This window comes from Macaca nemestrina, chromosome 2 (assembly GCF_043159975.1).
Source record: "Macaca nemestrina isolate mMacNem1 chromosome 2, mMacNem.hap1, whole genome shotgun sequence".
Classification (NCBI taxonomy): Eukaryota; Metazoa; Chordata; class Mammalia; order Primates; family Cercopithecidae; genus Macaca; species Macaca nemestrina.
This window is the reverse complement of record NC_092126.1, coordinates 133764790-133786846: the sequence shown is the minus strand read 5'-3', so window position 1 is coordinate 133786846 and position 22057 is coordinate 133764790. Positions and strand designations below refer to the sequence as shown.

Sequence of the window (22057 nt, the reverse complement as noted above, 5' to 3'; positions counted from 1 at the left end):
TTTCATTTGGTTTTTTTCTAATTCTCATCTTCTTTTGAAATAATTTTAGAAAAAAAAATCTTTTAAAAATGCAGACTTAACGCCAAGAGAAATGCATTGCAAGCACCCTAAATAGTTAATGTATTTTCTAAATGAATGATTTAAAATAGCTATTAAAGGAGAGGAAATGAGCTTAGGTTTCTAGTAATGACTTCTCCTCTTCAAAATGAAATCTGTAAATCCCTGATTGCAATTCCAAATCCCCTAAGGACCAGCAGTTCTGGGACCAGGGCTCACTGACTTTATGTCTAATAGCACCAGATAAGTAGTATGATTTTTATATATATAATTTGGGGGAATATTCAGAATTTATAGTCCTGAAGACAATTTATGAATGAATTTCCTTTTTAAAGTACATTATTCTAAAAATCAACTTTTCCACCCAAATTGTAAGCAGAGCACATAGGAACGTGAGAGGCATGGATATATACATAGAGACATATGTGTATGTATTTATATATGCGTGCACACACATGCACAAAATATAAGTACCATTTTATTCATAAGAGCATAATGATTCAGCCTGTGATTGTTAATAAAAATGCATTTCTAACCATCAAATTTGAGTCTATTATTCTAAGTTAATTGCATTTGCCCTAAAGAGACTTACAGCTGGCTGTCAGCCTGTTTGTGTCAGTTTCATTTTATTCATCAGTCAATCTTGTCTCTTCTTCTTTTTACATCCCATGTATTGATCAAATAGATTTGTTAGTCTACTCCACAGCTTTCACAGCATTAAAAAATTAAAAATAATCTTGATATTATCATCAGATGCATTTGATTACCTCGTTCATTTACATGTTATTTTAATTGATATTTCGGTAGCAAATAGAATGCCCTTTTGACAGGCCCATAAGACTGCCATTAAATATAATAGATGTAACTCACTCAAAGAGGCATTGAGAAAATGTTAAACATGAAAAAGTCTACACTGCAGTGGTCGGCAGCGTTTCAGCTTTTCAGTTGGAACAGAGAATACTCATCATGGTAAACATTAGTTCCTTACTGGAGTGCATTACAGAGTAAGGAAGCATCTTGTTAAAATTGGTCCTCAGCAATTATTAGGTGGTGAAGTGGATTAAAGAAATAATGGGCACCTTGTTCCCATTTGAGCCAAAGAAAAACAGTGGGGGAAACCGAAGAGCAGGGAGGTTAGGCTAGGAAAGTAGTTAAGGTGGAAAGTCTGCGAAGAATTAGAATCTTCCATATGTGAGTCAAGTTGCGTAGAGGGGAGATGAAAGGCATCACAGGGTGAGGAGATAATTAGCAGATCAGAAGCAAAGCAGTTAAAAGGTGACCCTTACCTCCTCTGTTACTCAGTCTAGGAAACTATAGACAATTATTACAGTATTTTCTCCAGGGATGTGTGATACAGTTCCTCCACGTGTCCTCCAAGACACAAAGCTCTCTCAGAATTGTCATTGTATTGCTTGAGTTCAGTGCTTTTTATGGAAATTCCTTTACATCATGCCAGCCTTGTCTTTCAGCCTTGCTTTAGATCAGTGATGCCCAACTGAGGGTGATTTCAGTCCCCGGGGGACATTAGGAATACCTGGAGACTTTGGAGAAGCTGCTGCTGACATCAAGTGGGCAGAGGCCAGGGACGCTGCCACCCAACCCAGAATGCGTAGCACAGCCCCCCACGACAAAGAATTCTCCAGTCCAAAATGACGATAGTGCAGAAATTAAGAAACCTTGCTTTAGATGTGTGGCTGAAATACACTTAAAGCCAAAAAACGAAAATTACATCACAGTTCAGCAGCAGCACAGTGAGTGGGATTTAAGCAGCTCTGAAAGACAGAGAGCAGTGCAGCTGCTGCACACAGCATTTCACACTGGCCTATTAAATAATACAATTCATTACCTAGACCCCAGGAACAGTTGAGCCAAATACAACCCCAATTTTAAGGAAAACAAAGAAAAATGAAAATTATTGCTTGATAGAAGACATTTCAAAGGCCTCCAAGACAAACCAGCTGAAAAATCCCCAATAAAAAGACTCAGCAAGAAAATTGTGTCACAGCCCCTAATCCTCAACAGACCTTAACAAGATGTTCATGAGCCAAACACTCTTGTCTGCAGAAGACAAAAGGCACAGGAAACAATATAGTCTAGAGAAGGATTATCGTTAAGAGGCAGGAGAAAGATAAAACAGATTCCTCAACCTTACAATTAGAACTCCTAAAAAGAATAACCAGAAATGTGCTAAAAACCATGTCACAAAACAGTTATATCGTTCTGCTCTTGGGAAATTAGTATTTAGGTTAGGCCTGGGGCAATTTTTAAAGCCTTTTTTTGATGGTTGTTTTTTACCCACCTGCCTAGACACCCCTGCCACCAAACCCCTCCCTGGCACAGATGGCCAAGACATTTGCTTTTTCAAATACTCCATATTTCCACAGCCACCCACCAGACAAAAATTAGATTACCAATGCTTGTGTAAACTTTCCAAGCTCTGACACAATAAGATTCCAGGAAATGTACATGCACAGCTAAAAGCAGCATTATACATAATGCACTGTAATTCCAACAGACAAGTTGCTATCTTCGATAGATATACACATTTTTCATGCCAAACACATGAACGTCAATACATTTTTCTCAAGTTAAAATGGAAACCATTTAACAGATATAATGGGCACAATGAATTTCATTTTGCATTACTAATGCAGCAGAGAAGGAGGGAAGTTTTGGAAAGGATTGCAATGAGGCCAAGATCAACAGGAAACAACTTAGAAGCTATCACGCTTGTCCAAGTAATTGCCCCAAAGCATGGTCATGGGACCTGTGCGCCACTGAGATTTCATATTCTCAATTATCTAATTCCACAAAAACAAATTTTCTACAAATCGGAAAAAAAGTTTAAAAACTGACAAAATCGTAACTGTGTTTTTGCAAAAAGATCAAGAGGATGTCACTATGTGTTTTTCCCACCATTTCCAAAGAGATGTTATCAGAGCCAACTTGATTTTAGGAGAGATTAATTGTAGGCATATGAATGAAATGATGTGTCATATAAAAAAGGTTGGAAAGATACTCCAGAAGCCCAATCCCCAGCCTCTGCTTTTACCCGTAGAAATACATATCCTCCAAGACTCCTTTTCATCCCTATTATACATATGTCACGATAGCAGTACACATCATTGGCCCTTACCCTCATGAGGAAATTGTCTCTAGTCTTTCTGGCATCAAAGATAGTGTAGTCAGCCATTGCACACAGAAGAACTGTGTTGGTGCCACCTACTAGGATAAGATAATAAACTCTAAGGACCTAAACAAATGTTATTATGCAGTTTAGAATGAAAGTTTTGAGCACAGGTTATTGGAATCAGGCAAACCTTGGCTGTAAGCCCATCTCTACTACTTACACACTGTGTGAGCTTGAACAAATTACTTCATCAGAGTTTTGGTTTCTCCATTTGTAAAATAGGTATACTATTTTCAACATTAATGGTTTTTAGGAAGGATTAAATGGACTCATGTGTGTGAGGCATTAGGTACCTTAGTTGCCACAATGTTTAGGAACAGCAGGACATGATTGAACACTCTGGCCCTACTTGCTTAAAGCCCTTGCTTCCACCACTTCCTGACTCTGTGAACTTGGGTCAGGTACTTGGTGTCATTAAATTTCAACTTCCCTACCTCTAAAATGAGAAAAATACTAACAACAATAGCTTTAGCAATGTCATGGGGATTCAAGTGTGATAATAGAAATAAAGGGCTTAACAATTCCTACCACATATCCCATTACATTTTAGCCCTAATAATTCTTTTAATCATATTTGCAAATGAGATATAAACTTCTTTAGTGTTAGGCATCAAAATGACTGGTGAAAACATCTCAAAATACAAATGCATATACAAAGACAGAACTTTGAAAGAAAACAATTGGAGAAGCATAGCACGTTGTTCATTATGTTTATCATGAATTCCAGCAATAATTTGCCTTTCTTTGATTTTATGTTTGCCTCTAGTATATAAAGACACACCTCTAAAGAGTGAAGTTTTAAAGTAGAAATATGGCAATATTTATGAAGATCTGTTCTAGCAGTTCTTCCAAAATATCTCAACTCCCAGGAACTGATAAATTTTTCGGCCTATATGTCATTTGTGGTACCCCATCCATGTACAGAAGTCAGTGTCACCACAGTTACATCACAGGCTAAAAACACTGACAGCAAATTGGTTACAAGGTGTAAAAAATGATGGATACAAAAAAATGAATATCCTTGACTATGAAAGGCCAAGATGAGCTAGTAAGCTATTAACTTGGCTCATTTATCAAATGATGAATCAACTTTTATGAGAAATGTTCAGTGTTTTCAAACTGCTTATCAAGTATCCTAATTCTGTCATCTTATGGGTCTATATTATTGAAATTTTCAGAACGCCGCTTAATATCTTAATTATGAAATTACAGTGATGTGCCCCAGAGTATGAAAATAACTCAAACTTATGGCTTGTTTCTGTCTTCTCGTGCAGAATAAACTAGGGGGTTCTGAAGTGCACCATGCTTATCCAGGTAAAAAATAAACCAGATTGGTACTATAGTCCACAGTAGGAAGATAAAGAAATTAAGTACTTATAATTGATGCTACAGGAATGAAAGAATTCACACTTTCTTAGAGCTATTATTTCAGACAGTCTGGTGTCAGGATTAAAAGCCAACCAGTGCATCTGTTTATATTGCCAAGGATTTTCACAGTAAGAAGGGCTAGGAAACACATATTTTTTAATTAGGGTCCAAATTCCAAAGAACACCAAAAAATAGTATGTCAAAAATATATGTTTTTATGATTTTTATTGTCCAATGTCTAAACAAAGACAAAAAGCCACATAGCTCACTTCTCCTTCACAAACACAAGTGGAGAGATTAAAAAGTAATTCTGTTGCTTTGGCCACAGACTTTTTTTGTTGTTATTCTGCTTGTTTCTGGCTTAGCTACTGCTTTTTTCCCCCAAGATGAAATAATATAGGAAAAGCTGATGAAAGAAACTTCGTTCACATAGAAAGTTCACCAGGATGGCTCTGTTACCAAGCCTTAAAAGTTGAAATACAATGGTTATCTAAAATGACCATTTTATACTTTAAAATACATCTCTTATTTTAAAACTTGCATTAACTCCTTGCTTATCTTGCGCTTCTAGTTGAAGAAATGTCCTGTGTAAAATCCATACTGATGTATTGAACATTGAAGCACTCAAAACTATCATTAACCTATTTTTACTTCTCATCAGCAAAATTAGAAAATTAGGTATTTTCTTCAATTTCAAAGCTTACTCCTTTGGTTAGTGAAAGAACAAGAATACACACACACAAAAGTAATATTTTGTCCACAAGAGTAAATAGACTTCATTGTCTCATTTATTTATTCAACAAATGTTCATTGATGATCTGTCTGCCAGACACTGGACTCACTATTGGGAAATACTGAGTTGAACGAGACATCACTGTATTTAGCATATAATCATAATATAGGATGATATGATCTCCTACAGGAAAAATACAGGGTGCTGGGAAAGCACTTACCAGGAGAAAAATGATGAAACAGACTTGGGAGATGATCGGCCCTCATTCCCTTTATTTGACTGAGGAGGAAACTGAGGTCTAGAAAAGTTAAACTTCAGAATCACAGAGCTCTTTAGTGAAAATGAAACTAGAATTTATGTCTCCAAATTCAAATTTTATACTCTCTTTATAGCAATGTACTCCCTAGAAAGTGATTGGCTTTGTTTTCCTCCAAAACAATGATGATCAAACCATGAACTTCAAGACAGTTGACTGAAGTTGGAAATGTTCTCTTTGGGAACACAGTTGATATCCAACCTAATTGCATAACATCCTGAATGGTGGAGAAGCGTTGAGCACTCAGACAGCTGGGGTCTAATCTTGCATTTCTCTACCTAACAGCTAGGGTAAGGCTAGTCCTTGGGCAAGAATGAAACTCTGAAAAACATTTGATTTTTTTAAAACAATCTTTCAAATCAGGATAACAATATCTACAAGATACAGGTAAATTTCATGACATCGTTGAACTGAGTAGGTACCCAACATAACATACGTAAATTCCTAGCCACACTTCTCACTATTGCAAATTGAATAGAACTGACGAAAGACCAGTTCAGCAGAAACCACATCTCAGTTTCTTTATTCCTTTCCATTCATTTTAGCATAAGATTCAGCCTCCAATTTTAAGCCATTTTTGTAGATCATTTTTGGCATACCTTCACAAAATTAAACATTTCCACTCTGTGAATATTTTGGGAGTTAGAAAGCAGAGATTAAACAATTAGATTTAGAGAATTTAATCAGCATGCATCCTCTAAAAAGAGATGGTAAGAAAATAGAGTCAGAAGAAATATATAAAATTAATTAAACCTCCTATGCAATTCTGTGAGTCTCTTTCCATTACAGGTCATAGAAACCTAACCAGTTTAGATAAAGAGGGAATTTGTAGACTCACATATCTAGGATGTCCAGATGGAGACAAGCTTCAGGAGCAACTAAATATGGAGACCCAAACAATAGATTTGGAATTTGTCCCTGTGGCTAAAGTGCCCTGCCTTTACCTTCTTTTCTTGGGCCCCTTTTTGGGGTTTATTCTCAGATAGACTTTTTTTTTTTTCTTTTTTGAGAGAAGTTCTCACTCTCATCCAGGCTGGAGTGCAATGGTGTGATCATGGCTCATTGCAGCCTTCACCACCCAGGCTTAATAGATCTCCTACATCTGCTTTCCAAGTAGTTGAGACCACAGGCATGTATCACCATACCTGTTTATTTATTTATTTATTTATTTATTTATTTATTTATTTATTTATTTTTGTAGAGAGATGATTTCTACATGTTGCCAGGCTAGTCTTGAACTCCTGGGCTCAAATGATCCTCTTGCCTCAGCCTTCCCAAAATGTTGGAATTACGGGTGTGAGCCACCATGCCCAGCCTCAGATAGACTTTTTACACATTGCAGAAAAAATGGCTTGTGTCTATCCAAAGCCCAAATAGGGTTTACATCTTACATCAAAGGAGAGAACTGTTACTCCCAGTATGCTAATTTCAAGTCTCAGGGAACACCTGGATTGGTACTATGTGAGTCTCATAACCATCCTAGACCAAGCTGCTGTGGCTAGGAGATAGAGGATTCTGGCTATCATATAGTCTGCATGAGGAGCAGGAGAGGGCAAGCCAATTCCACTCGAGGTGTAAGGAATAGGTTCTTCACTGTAAAGTAGAGTTCTCTTTCCTGAAAAAGGGATCCTGGACAGGCAAACAAACAAACAAAAAAAGGATGACATTCAATTAGTTTCTTTTCCCTTCTCTTTTAGGATTATCCACACCAATTCTAAATCCTCTTGGAGATCCTGGTAAGTTCATCCTCCTTTCCTTGTGGTAGCTTCCTATAGTGACTAAGGGGCACTTTCGGTGCAATATTTAAGGAAAAATACTCCGCCTTTGTCCATGCCCACAATATGGCTGCCATGGCACCAGCATACAAATCATAACACATGCACATTATTCAAAGCTTATTGGAGTATGTTTCACCTTGGAGGTGCTTATAATCTGTGTGTGTATACATATTAGATAAGAAAAGGTTAACAATCATTTCCTTATTTAAGCAATACACGGATTCCAAGTTTACTGTATGTAGGACACTAGGTTTAGCTCTGTGGGAATATAAAATCCTTAGTGTCTGTCCTTGAATGATTAAGGAAGAAGAGTAAGGGGGTAAGACATCACTTTTAGCATAACACGATGGACAGCACATGGAGTTAACATTTGAGGTGAGTTTTTGAGGATAAGTAGAAGTTTCACTGAAAGGAATAGGAAAAGAACGGCATGCACAAAGAGGTCAAGATAGAAAAGTTTGAAATGTGCTTTTTTATTTGGTTACGAGATCACACATATGAGAGGGATGGGAAATAAACATAGCAAGGTAGTGTTTAAGCATTCATTAATAGAAGTCTGTCCATGCTGTGGTGTATCCACACTGGAGAATGTGATGCAGTAATTCTTTAGATGAGGAAGATCTAAATGAGCACACCTCCAGGATACACTAACAAAGGGAAAAATATAGCTTCCTATTAATAAATACAGCTTGGCCCCATTTACATTAAGTAAAAATCAAATATGCAAATGTTCGTGAATGTATGCAAAAGATCTGGAAAGCTTTATCCCAAACTGATAATAGGAACCAAATAAATTTGTCAAAGAGCAGTGAGAATGGGGCAAGCTGCAGTAATGAAGTGGAGATGTTGCCTTGACATTGACACATCTGTGTTGCTTAAGCTATGATTTTTCACAATAGAAACTTACCTACATGTTACTTGCTTAATAAAGAGATATTTTTTACATAAATAAAAGTTTTCTGCTAGGCATGGTGGCTGTTACCTGGAATCCTAACACCTTGGGAGGCTGAGGCAGGGAGGACAACTTGAGGCCGGGACTTTGAGACCAGCCTGGGCAACATACCAAGACCCCATTCCTACAAAAAATGTTTTAATTAGCCAGGCATGGTGGCATGCGCCTGTGATCCCAGCTACTCAGGAGGCAGAGGCAGGAGGATTGCTTGAACCCAGGAGGTCGAGACTGCAGTGAGCCATGATTGTGCCACTGCACTCCAGCCTGGGTGACAGAGCAAGACCCTGCCCCCCAAAAAAAGTTTTCTAGTAAAATAAGGGTAAATTTACAGGCCCCAAAAGGAGTGTGGACTTTAAAAAATTAATATTATAATTATTTTTGATTGCAATGTGGAGGTTGCTAATACATTAAGGTTTACACATTAGTAAGAAGAACGTGTTGCAAGTGGGAATATTTTAAGGCTAATAAACAATAGGCAGGTAGAACTCTTTAGAGGCCATTCCAAATATATATGTATAATAAAATACATAAAATATACAATAAGTGAATATATATGAGTGAATAATATAGATTAAGGGGAGATAATCATTCTTTTTTAAGTATTGGGAGTTTAAGGTCTCAAAGTAATGTCTTTGGGAAAGTTCTTTTGGGAACTGTCTAAAAGACAACACGTTTGGATCTGTAGATCACAAGGGGCCAAGTCGATTTTAGTTTGGATTCAGCAGTCATCTATGCAAAGGAGATAGTTGAAGAATGAATAAGGTCAACAGGTCATTAGGGAATAAGTTAGATTAGCAAGGGAAAGAGTGAAGAGAGCTAAAGCCAAGGTCTTGGGAAAGATTATTCATTAAGAGAAGTAGAATAATGCATTTGCTCATTCATTCTCCACTAATATTTTTCAAGTACCTTGTGACAAATCCTGTGCAAGTTTTGAAGACAGAATCACGATGGTGGGAAAAATGGCATGGTGACTGCCCATGGGAAGCTTACGTCCATTGAACCACTAATATGCACATTTAATGAGCATGTATTGTCTTTGCTATGGCATTTAAGTAGCACATCAGCCTTTGAAACAATACTATAATTATTTCCTTTCTATGGATAAAGAAATGAGGCTTAGTGATGAGGGACAATTTGTTCTAAGTCATACAGCAATAAATTATCAACGGCCTGATTTGAATGCCAACTTTGTCTGCCACCAGAACCCTTACACATTGTGCAACCTAACATATTCAAGAGTGGCCAGCAAAGGGGTCATAGAGAAACCTCTAAAATAGGAGAAAAACCAGGTTTCTACATTGAAGAAGACAAGGACAGAGTCATGAGCCTGACTGACCATGTGTCAAGGATGGGAACTGGTTAAAGATCATTGATTTGGTGATTAGAGCCATGTATTCATGTGTTTAACATTCATTCAACAATCATTTATTAAGCCCCTAGCATGTATTATCACATGATCTTTGAAAGGTCAGTTTAATTCGCGGGAAGACAGAAGCCAATTGTGAGGGATTAAGGAGTGAGTGGGTGATGAAACAGAATGTATTAAGGGCTACCTGGAGGAATTTGACAATAGAAAAAAAATAGTGCACATAGGATTTATAGGCTCTGGTTCACCTAAGCATGCATCCAGAGGGAGGAAGCCATCAGTAGAGTAAGACTGAAGATGCGAGGAAAGAGGATGACGGTTGATAAAGACACATCTTCTGTGGATGGTAAAAGAGACAGGGATGTAACCCCCCCATGCAAAGGTTCACCTTTAAAAGACAGAGGGCCCCTTCTTCTCTGATAGAGGATGGAAAAAAAGGAACAAAGACATTCTGCAGCAAAGTACAATTGTAGGAAACTGTGCTGATAAAATCTCTTTGGGACAGAGGTTCTCAAGCCTGGCTACACATTAGAATCATCTTCACAGTTGCTAAAAATTGTGATGCCCAGACTGCACTCTAGACCAAAAAAATCAGGAAACTGTGAGGTTTCTTCAGGCTGAAGATGTCCAAGGCAGGGTTTCAGAAGTGACAGGCAAGACTTGAATAAGTGAGGAGAAGAGGAGGCATTCCATGTGATGACAACTTAAGCAGCACCAATTAAAAAATTAATTTGCTTAAAACAAAGGAAGTGAGGAAGAAGTGAGAGATGAAATAGAAAAGCTGGTCTGTGAGTAGATCACAAAGATTTCAAATTGCTGCAAAGTAGATGTACGTGTGTCCTATTACTTGTGACCATAGCTCTATTAAGCACCAGAAACTTTTTTTTTTTTTTTTTTTTTTTTGAGCCAGGGTCTGACTTTGTCACCCAGGCTGGAGTACAGTGGCACAATCATGGTTCACTGCAGCCTCGATTTCCCAAGCTCAAGTGATCCTCCCACCTCAGCCTCCCAAGTAGCTACGACTACAGGTGCATGCCACCACGCCTGGCTGATTTTTCTATTTTTTGTAGAGATGGGGTTTTCTATGTTGCCCAGGCTGGTCTCAAACTCCTGGGCTCAAGAAATTCACCTACCTCAGCCTCCCAAAGTACTAGGATTACAGGCATGAGCCACTGTGCCTAGCCTAGCACTGGAATTTTATCAGTACTGTTTACTTTTTATTCCCAAACCTCATCAGAGTGCCTAGCATATAGTAGATGTTCAACAAACATGAGCTGAATAAATAGCTTAATAAATAAACAAATGTATTTTTTAGGTGTCAACCCAGCCCTCTCTTTAAGTGTCTAGAATACTTGAAAAGTGGAATTGTCTCATAATCAAACCCAAGTCATTCATTATAAGTTCTTGTCCACATCCCACTCAGATATTTCTAGGTCTCATTAGCTATGACTCCAGTCTTTTTATTCTTAATGTATCAGATTTTTATTAAAGTTTGTCAAAAATGAGAAAACAATAGGGAAGGCACACATCTATCATATGACTCAGCATTTTACTCCTAGGATTTTAGCCAAGAGAAATATCTACACAAAAACTTGCACAGGAATTTTCATAGCAGCTTTATTTGTAACAGCCAACGACTGAAAACAATACAAATATCCTTCAATTGGGTGGATAGACAAACTGAATTAAGGTATATTCATGCAACTGAATATTACTCAGCTAAAAAATTGTTTAGATATGCGACAATCTGAATAACTTTCAAAATAATTATGCTCTGTGAAATCTTGACCAAAAAAGGGTACAAACTGAGTGATTCAGTTTACATGAAATTTTAGAAGTCGAGTCAATCTATAGTAAGAGGAATGGGTTGGAGGTTGCCTACTAAAGGAAGTGGAGGGATGGATGGATTATAAAAGGACATAGAGAAACTCTGGCGGAGGGTGTGATAGAAATGTTTGTTGTTTTGATTTGGCTTCATGGTGCACATATATGTCAAAAGTCATCAAATGCTATGCTTTAAAGGCTTGTCAATTGTTGTATGTAATATATCTTAAATCTATAAAAACGTTTTAAACAGCAAACAATGAAAAGGGAAGTTTTATCATCAAAATGCCAGGTGGCAAATGATTTAAAATGAGATATTAGATATCTGTAATGTGAACTGTGTCACTTGCTTATTGTCACTGACCATTATTCCACGCTGAAATCTTGCTCCTGTCATCTTGCTGCACTCCTATCTCCCTCAAACATCAACAGTGCCACCCACTTCACAGATTTCAGCTTGTATCTTTTACAGAGCAGTTTAACTATGACTCTTTCCTACACCAGGGTTTTGGGAGACCTCACTTTTAGCACCCAAACTCTGAGACTCTGTTGCCCAGGCTGGAATGCAGTGGCACGATCTCGGCTCACTGCAAACTCTGCCTCCCAGGTTTAAGCGATTCTTGTGCCTCAGCCTCCCAAGTAGCTGAGATCACAGGCGCATGCCACCAGGTCCAGCTAATTTTTGTATTTTCAGTACAGACTGGTTTTCACCATGTTAGCCAGGCTGGTCTTGAACTTCTGGCCTCAAGCGATCCGCCTCCCTCGGCCTCCCAAAGTGCTGAGATTACAAGTGTGAACCCCCACGCCTAGCATAGGGCTTCAAACTTTCACAAGCACTTATGATTTTAGAAATGGTGAGATTTTTCCCTTCTCTCTGTACAAAGGAGAGAATCACCCTGGAAAGACAAGCAGAAAATCTCCAACCCGGCAAGAACTCAGTCCCTGTGAGGGAATAAACATTTATTATTGGTAAAAACAATACATATTTACATTATTATTGTGAATAATTACCTCTCTTGCTGTGGAGTTTCGGGATTGATGTCTTCATCCTAAGCACTTTGGGAGGCTGAGGCGGGCGGATCACGAGCTCAGGAGATTGAGACCATCCTGGCTGACATGGTGAAACCCCATCTCTATTAAAAATATAAAAATTAGCCGGGCGTGGTGGCGGGCACCTGTAATCCCAGCTGCTCGGGAGGCTGAGGCAGGAGAATTGCTTGAACCCGGGAGTCAGAGGTTGCAGTGAGCCAAGATCACCACTGCGCTCCAGCCTGGTGACAGAGTGAGACTCCGTCTCCAAAAAAAAAAAAAAAAACAAGTAACATCATCATTGTGTTCAGCCTCATGAGTGGAGGTGTGAATATTGTGGGCATTCGACTCATGTGCACTGATCATGAGGATAAAGGTTGAAGACGAGACACTTGCTGAGATTCTCTACCTTATAATAACAGTAGTAATAATATCTACTTGGTGTGTCCAAAGCTGTTTAAAAGCATTAACATTTCACATGGTGCACATCCTCACAGAGCAGATCAATGTTTATTCTTCCAAGTGTGCCGAGTGTATGGTGGGGGTACCTCGAGGTGAAAACATCACAGTGCTTGTGTCACTATGTCAGCCTCAGCACTTGGAAAGCACATCTCCCAGTTCATTATGTCAGAATAACAAAGTGACCCTCAGCAGTTGAATATACTTATTAATGGCTAAGGGGAAGAAGGGTGGAAGGAGCAGACAACAATGCTTTGGGGGCTTCCAACACTAAATAACTGTCAAGAATACACGACTGTTATTTGGTGTAGCATCAGCTCTGGAAGGGAAAGACAGACACACATGCACACACACACACACATGCACACATCACAGCAGGCCTGTTTAGTATCTTCCAGATGAGAATTTATTTTTGTGACTCCTAGTCCAAGTAATTACATTGCCACCTAATTAGTAGGGGCAAGGAGACAGTAGTGGGACTTCTTTTTGTCCCCTTTCTTCTCTCCTTGTATCTCTGTCTCTCTTTGTGTGTGTCTCTTTCTTCCCCCCTCTCTCTCTCTCTCCTTAGCGTGTGTTTCTCTGATTAAGCAAATCAGCCTTAATTGGTCACTAACCAGGGAAGGACACCCCAGCCTGTTCACCAAGCCCATTAAGGGGTAATCATCCAGCACAACTAACAAGTCACTCAGACCAGAATTTTGGAATTTGGCTCTTTTGTTCTGTCAGTTTGAAGAGTACGGCGGCACGTGTGATGCAATTTAGAAGGAAGCTCTTTTAGAGCTTTCACTCAGGAAGGCATCGGGAGCTCTGGGGGTAGAGCTTAGCGCAGAAACAGAGAAAAAACGCAAGTTTGCGTTGACAGCTTGATCCCAGAGAGAGATGGCGGGCTGCTTGTCTAGCAGGTCCTCTGGGTGGGAAAAGGCAGGGGCAGGAGCGTCGTCTTAAGCGAACGTGTGCCGCCAATGTTAAAGGAGCAATTCCCTTCCTTGTACATGGCTAGCTGTTTGCTGCTGCTGTTTCCTTCAATAAAACCTCTTTGCACTTGCTGATTGGAGCCTGTCAGGCAATAGTTTTCACGTACATGTACGAAAATGCCCTTGTGTGTTTTTAATACATTTACAGTTGATAACAATAGAGCTGTTTTGTCAGGAATGGTAGAAAAGTATTTGTTGCAAATGCAGAGCAATGGTAAGACAACGGTATTGCAGGGCTGCTAGGCCCTGGAGAGTCAGTGCAGCATCCTGGAGCAGGGAATCACTGCAAAATGGGATCAGGTTGTGGTCTTGTCATCCAAATTGAGAAGTGCAAATTTGCCTTTTCAATAGAGCTGGGTTTGTTAAGATTCTCTTTTCTGACTTGGGAGGAAGATAGTAACACAGCAGGTGTGGCGTGGGCATGAACATCCTTAGATTTGAAGACATATTTGGACCTTGGTCTCACCGCGAAGCATTGCCTTTAAAACTCAAGGAGGGTGAAGGCATGGGATGAATTCTTCCACAGACAAACCACCACTTACAGAAGAATCCACCAAAGAAACCTAGAATTGATTATCAAATTACCACTTGCTGTCATAGCAGCTCAACTATTTTTGCTGTTGTTAAATGAAATCAGTTATTAAATAATAAACAATAAGTAGACAACTTCTGCCAGTCAATTTCAAGAGAGAGTTCCATTATTCAAATATCTATTTGGCTGAGATTGAAAACCTGTATATATATATATATATATATATATATATATGTGTGTGTGTGTGTGTGTGTGTGTGTGTGTGTGTATGTGTGTGCGTATATATATGTGTGTGTGTATATATATGATTCATCTCAAATTTGTCTAATATAACAATAATTTCATAGACGTTTTAAGAACCAAGTAAAAGTCCTAGTGGTCAAAAAATAAGCATTTGACACCAGCCCACAAATACATACAGATTTTTATGAAAGGATATCCTGGTGAAAAAAATTTCTATTGCTGTGCAGTGAAATTTTATGTCAGAGAAATGAATCTCCTACGTTTGTCTACAGAATGAAGAGAAATGCATTGGGTGGTGTTAAACTGTTTACTTTCTTAAAAGGGCATTCATTGTCCAATGTAAATTATGGTATCTACCAGTAAGAGACAATGTGCTGTTAAATGGATGGCTCTTGTGTCTGATAGCGTGGATTCCAATTTCAGCCTGACCATTTTTAATTCTGTAAGCTTAAGTAAATATTTCCAACTTCCTGAGCTCAATTTCTTAACCATTTTAATGGGGATGACAGCAATAGCATCTAAGACATAGCATTTTTAATATGTTAAAATTAGATAATAATATATTATATTTTGTACAAATCTTAGAATTCAATAAATATTAAATATTTGTATCATTATAATTCCATAATAAATACCCCAAAATATTCTTGATTAATTCACATATAAGTTGTATTCCAAATTAACATGTTATTAGCTAGGCTGATTGACAGTAGCTGTTACAAATAGTGACCCCCAAATTTTAGTATCCGAATTTAATAAAAGTGAATTCTTAGCCACCAAAAGCTCAATGCAGATAGATATCCCTGGGTTGCTTTCCATCATGTGGTGACTCAGGGATCCAGGCTTTTTCTATTTTGTGTCTCTGTCATTTTCAGGGGTTCCTCCGAGTTGTCTACCATATTTTCTGTTTTCAGCTGGCCAATAAGTAGAGAATAAAATGTGGAGAATCATATGATATATTTTAGGGGCCAAACATGCAAGGGAGATACATCATTTCTGCCCGTGTCCCTTCGGCCAGAACTATTTGTATGTCCTGCTGAGATGCAAGAAAACCAGAAAAATATAGTTTAACCGTGTGCCCAGAAAGAGGAAGCAAGTTCTGCTATGTAGCATCTAGCCAGTCTGTGTCACCAACATAGATCTTTATGAGCTAAAGGGAGGGTAATTAAAATGATCTTCTTTAGCCATATTTGAAGTATTGGATATACCAATATATGCAAATAAGGAGCATCTGAATACAGAATATTCCTAATATATGCACGGACATGGTTGCCCACTAAATTCTTTCACACACTCACGCTCCTCAACTATCTCTGGAATTTTCTCCTGCTTCCCGATCATGCATCCCCTGACCCCTTTTCTTTTCTTGCATGTGTAAGATGCTGATAACTAAAAATCGTAGTAAAGTTTACAAAAAGTGTTATGCTTTTGATAAAAGAGAAGGTACATCCTTTCTATTCTTCCTCAAAATTCAGTTATTGGTTCATCTTCTCTGGGAAGACCTCTTTAGCTGTGGAGGCTAAGTGGGGTGCCCTGCATTGGTATCCCATTAGCCTCTGTTGTAGCATTTATTACAGGGTATTCTCAGTGTTTCTTCACTGGACTCTACTCTTGGACTAGCAGCTATTTGAAAGCTAACTTACGCCCTTTAGCTGAGTTTCTCCTCACGTACTACAGTGTCTGCCACATAATAGACACTTGGTAGCATTAGCTAAAGGAATTAAGGAATTTTGAGGTATAACCCAGCTATCCATCTTAATAGGTAGAGAAAAGGAGAGTGCAAATGAAACTTGATTGTTGTTAGTAAAAAAAAAATGATTCATGAAAAAAAGTAATGAGAAGAATATACATTTTCCTTCATCAAATACAAAACTGTTATTTTGTTTTCAATTTTTAACATTTAGCCCCCTACCAAAAAAAAAAAAAAGTAAGAAAACTTAAGTGTTTCACCAAGTTCCAATAAGTTGACTCTGAAATATTTTCCTTTCATTTACTTAATCTAGAAGTTAGAAAAAAGACAAACAACTTAGAAAAATCATACCAGGGGTCCTTTTCCCAAAACTGTGCTATATTAAAATACAGAGTCTATTTCTGAATCTCTATCAGTGAAGCATTATTTTTTTTGGCAGCCTAACGTCAGTCATAAGACAACAATTCCTTCTGAGAGGAAAGAAAAGCTATCCTGAAGATGAGTTACTTGTCAAATTAAACTTTGATTAAAGAAAAGATTTTTTGGTTAATATTTTCAATTCATAGTGAAACATAAAATATATAATATAGTGTTATGTTTTCTGCAGCATCTTGGCATGTTTGCAGTGCTTTAGTAGATAGTATAGTGGATATTAGTTCTAACATGCCTTTCTTGATAACAAAACCTCTAAAAATTAAGGATAGTAAAGACAACAGTTAGCACCTTCTTCAGTTCTAAATGTTGAACTATTTAGTACATGTTATTTTAACAATAGAAATGACCTATTCAATCTGATATCATTAAGATTCTCTTTTGCATATTATTTATATTGCTTATTTATTATATTACTATTATATTACTATATTATCAATATTATTTATTATATTATACCTAATATGAATGTTATACTATTTACCTATTAAGTTTGCTTTAGCAGAAGCAGTGCAGCTTGGTAGTTAAAAGCTCATGCTCTTTTCTGAAATCAGACTTCCTGTGTTCAAATCCCAGCTCTGCCACTTACTACTATCTGCATTTATAATTCACAATTTGTATTACCTTTCTGTGCCTCAGCCTCCTCACTTGTAAAACATGGAGGGTAATAGTGTTTATCCCATGGAGTTATTGGGAGAATTATCAGAGCTTATTCATTGAAAGCCTCAGAACACTATCTGGCATCTCAAAAGCCTGTAGAAATAGTTAACTATTATTATTAGGTTGGTGCCAAAGTCATTGCACTTTCAATGGCAAAAACCTAATACCTTTCAAAAGAGTAATCTATGTTCAACTTTTCACTTTCTTATTTTTTGTTTCCTTCATTCAGCCCACTCACTTTGTCTTCTAGCCTTGTCCCTCTATTGAAATTGTTCTAGCAAAAGTCTCCAATGACTGCCATATTGCCAAAGTCAGTGGTCCGTTTTTCCTGTCAAAGTATACTTGCCTTCTTTGCAGCACTTCATATTTTGAATCACATTGTTTTCTTGACATATTCTCATCTCTTGAGTAAGAAGAAGTGGTATGGAAAAAACAAGAACAAACTAGAGATACTGTTATCACAGTTGTCCAGGAAAATATAGTATAAGGAGGAGACTATAATAGGTTTGGAGATTAATTTAAAAGAGAACAGTGAGATAAGAATGACTAGAATCCAGTCTATTTCCTTTCTAATTCATCCTCCATCATGGCATTTCTAAGACAAAAATATCATCTTGTTGTATTCCTGCTTTAACCTGTATTTCAGGTCTCTTACACAGGTGTTAAGGGAACTTGGATATAATTTGTGTGCTGGGGAACGAAGGAATCTATATCATATGTCTGCATATGGTGCATTTTCCCAGGAAAAAAGATGCATGTATTTTTTCGAGGTCTATCCTCTGTCATTCAGGAGCCACTTCTCCAGTGCCTCTCCATTGTCTATAGGCTGAAATAAAAATAATCTATGGGTAAAGATCAAAAGCTTCATCAGAATTCCTACCAGTCCCTCTTCTCTCTTTTCCCATCCCCACTTCTTACCATGCTCTGCTAAGCACTATTTTTTTACACTTCCATATTCTACAAACTTTTTCTTCTCTACCGAATATCCTTGCTTTTAATTGCCACCTGGAAATTGAACACTATTTTTTTCTTTTTTTAAGACAGAGTCTCGCTCTGTTGCCCAGGCTGGAGTGCAGTGGCACAATATTGGCTCACTGCAACCTCCGCCTCCCAGGCTCAAGCAGTTCTCCTGCCTCAGCCTCCTGAGAAGCTGGGATTACAGGCACACCCCACCATACCTGGCTAATTTTTGTATCTTTAATAGAGACAGGATTTCACCATGTTGGCAAGACTGGTCTCGAACTCCTGACCTCAGGTAATATGCATGCCTCGGCCTCCCAAAGTGCTGGAATTGCAGGCGTGAGCCACTGCTCCTGGCCTTGAACATTAATTTTTAAAGATCCAGTGAAAATTTCATCTCCTCTGAGACACCCTTCTGCATATTATACCCAACAGAATAGGAAATTCCTGGGCTTTGCATCCACAAAGTTGTGTGCATGCCTCTGTTATATGGCTCATCATATGCTATTAAAATGACCTGAGTGCCTCTCACACACGGGAGAGTGAATTCTGAAGGCAGAGGCCAGGTCTTACTCATCTTTATATATCTACCAGTGCAGTTTATATTGCCTGGCACTTTACGAACATTCATAAATGTTTACAGAATGAGTGAAGGAAATGCTGATTACTGTCCTGCTTCAAAATTTATCTATTAGGTGGGGATGTTGTATGTGTTTTCTGAGGGATGTAATCCACTGTTGTCTTTTATTTTTTTTAAGTGAATGCTGATTAATCCATCCTGGAAAATACCTACCATACTCTTCAATATAGAGAGGAATTGAAAAATTAAGGCAATATGTCTCATCCTCTCTACATTGTTAATGACGTAAGCATCATCAAAAGACCACTTGGTAGATGGCGAGGGAACAAAGATTTGATAACATAATTCTTAAGCCCTCAGAGGCCAGAACTCTTTCCACTAGCAACGTTTGTCTAAACAAAGCTCATTATAACATTATTTCAACAAGGGCACCACCATGTATCTTTAACTGACAAATGACATTATTTTAAAAGACATAAATCTTAAGTGTTTTTGTTCTTATCACCAAACTATAGTTCTATTTTATTGTTTCATCTTGGGAGTGTTCAAGAAACACTAAACTGCTTTTGATCTAGAAGAGAAACAGTGTTTCTTGTGAAGGTGTTCAGAGAACTTGGAATTAGGCATGCTTCTGGCATCTTCACTTTTACAGAGAAAAGGATTTTGAAGCAGGGAGAATATAAACAGTATACACTGACTCTTGACACACCGTTGCTTTCTTAAACTAGAATAATAAAAATTTGCAAATGAACAAAAGAGTGGGAGGTAGATATCTGATTTACAATGTTTTTGAGATAAAGAACACTATAAAAAAAGATCAATGTGAATAATAAAGCATTGTTAACTGAGTCATGACATTTCTATTCTAGCGACTTGAACGGCAGAACTCTGCAAATGAGCACCTTGTGCCACTTTCCAAGTGGGAGGAAGACATATAATTATAATTCTCACACTGACGTGAATTCAAGAAAATCTGGGGAAAAGTTTATTGAAAAACATATTGACATATCAGTATTATAAATTTTTCTTATTAAACCAAAAAATAAAATTTCTTTTGTGGACTAGTTCATCATGGCACAAAAGGTGTTTCATGAAAGGATGTACCTGCTTTGAAAATTCCTTTCTTATATTGAGAAAGATCTACCGTGTATTTATTCTGTAACTTTCCAGCACCCAAGATGTATTAGAGAAATATATTTTCCAAACACTTTTAACCTCCATTGTCTTGAGTACACCTATCAACATTGTCATGTCACCTATCCAAAATCCTCATGAAAACCTTGTATTTAGTCAAAACTAATGAATCTGTTTCACCACACTTTGAAAAAGTAAAAGAGGATATAATATTATGTTTTCACTTAACATACATTTTCAGCTATCTCCTTTCTTTGTTGGATGGGTGAGGTGGTGGGGGAACTGCAAAAATTACAGTGATATTATCAACTGCAGTGTTTTAATAGAGCGCAGAACTGGAAATAGCATTTTGCCGAGTGCAATGGTTATGTGAATTTTTTAAAAACCAAGGGTGAATTTTCTCCTGATATTTAACTCCACTGGTCTCAGAGGGTGGATTCCCAAGTATTGCAGGAAGCTCTCTAACTGAACCCATTACTGCCTCTGGCACTTGAGAAGCCAAAGGGGCAGTTGTAAAGTCAGACACTTAGTGAGCATTGCGGAAATTATAGTGTTGTGTTAAATGTATCCTCTGCAGGGTGCTTTCCTATCTTCAGAGAACACACTCATTAAGTGCTGCCAACAAGAGAATGAAGCGCTTTTCTTTACAAAAAGGGCCACCTTTTATAGAACATCTGGAGCCCATCCAAAGGGCTTCTAGAATAGGTAGGAGAACATAATGAAATAAAGCAGCTCAGCCATGGAAGTTTGTAACATCCGCTGCAGCATGGAGTCATCTCTCCAAATGTATTGGATTTATCCACCATTGCATTGTGCTTGGAGGATTGAGGAAGAGTGCAACATGCTGGGTTCATGTAGAAACCTTGGCTGGGACTTAGAATCAGCCTACTTATAAACCGAGAAGAAAATATATTTTGGCTATTTACCAAAGTCTACGAATCCAGTTTCATCCACATTCAATTATTTTCCCTCCGCTTGTTAGTGATAAAGATACACACAGGGATTTGGGTTTTACACTAACCTGGCGTTTGTTACAATATCTACTGTGGTAATGAATAGAGATTAAGATACATGGGGAAATATATTAAGACTGCAGATACTGCAGTCTTAGTATATTTCCAGTAGGGAGAGCATATCAGGTTATAGCCAAGAAAGAAAGAAAACCAAAAGGGTGGGGGAAGAGGACAGTACAAAAGTTAGATTGATGAAACAGAGTAAGAGAAAGAGCACGATAAAGGGAGAAAAAAGATTAAGTCTAAAAGAGTGGCTAAAAGCAAACTCACCTCTGAGAAAAACCATTAAAAGAAATTCAAAGCAGCTAACGTTCATTTGTATGTGAATTAAATTGAATGCATGCAACCAGCTTGGAATTGACCTGGTCCTGTTCTAGGATGCTCTTAAAACTGGGAAATATGTTGGGAAAATAAATTTTTCAGACTTAAGTTTTGGGAATGAACCTGTGACAAGGCACCAGGAAATAGCCTGTAAGACTCATTGTGTCTGCCCAAAGGACAATAATTTGTCAATAGATTTCTCATTTTCGGTGGGGGAGACAACTTCAGCTTTTCTGAATTGAGGCACTGCACTAGTTTCCTTGAAATCTAGAAGGGTAACTTTTGCTCAGAAAGGAAAAAATGGAATCATTTTTAATTCTATCTCATTTTCTTAAACATATGTAGGCTCAAAATACTGGATATGAGTGTTTATATCAGCGCTCTGCACTCATCTCAGTTGATTTTTAAGGAATCTGTGCAGAGATAGGTGGTGGTAAGAGAGAGGG

The 22057-nt window shown here is 37.9% G+C and overlaps 1 protein-coding gene and 1 long non-coding RNA gene across 2 annotated transcripts in view; one reads left to right on the top strand and one right to left on the bottom strand.

Annotated features, from left to right (window-relative positions):
- The window catches only part of LOC105479572 (uncharacterized), a 381347-nt gene that overhangs the window by 137226 nt on the left and 222064 nt on the right, over positions 1-22057 (bottom strand). The window lies entirely within an intron of this gene.
- LOC112426309 (MyoD family inhibitor domain containing 2) overlaps positions 1-22057 on the top strand; it is a 112218-nt gene that overhangs the window by 61162 nt on the left and 28999 nt on the right. Inside the window, exon 3 of the mRNA XM_024792184.2 lies at positions 7362-7400. Within this exon, the coding sequence (XP_024647952.1) occupies positions 7362-7400 (39 nt within the window). The remainder of the gene's footprint in view (positions 1-7361; positions 7401-22057) is intronic.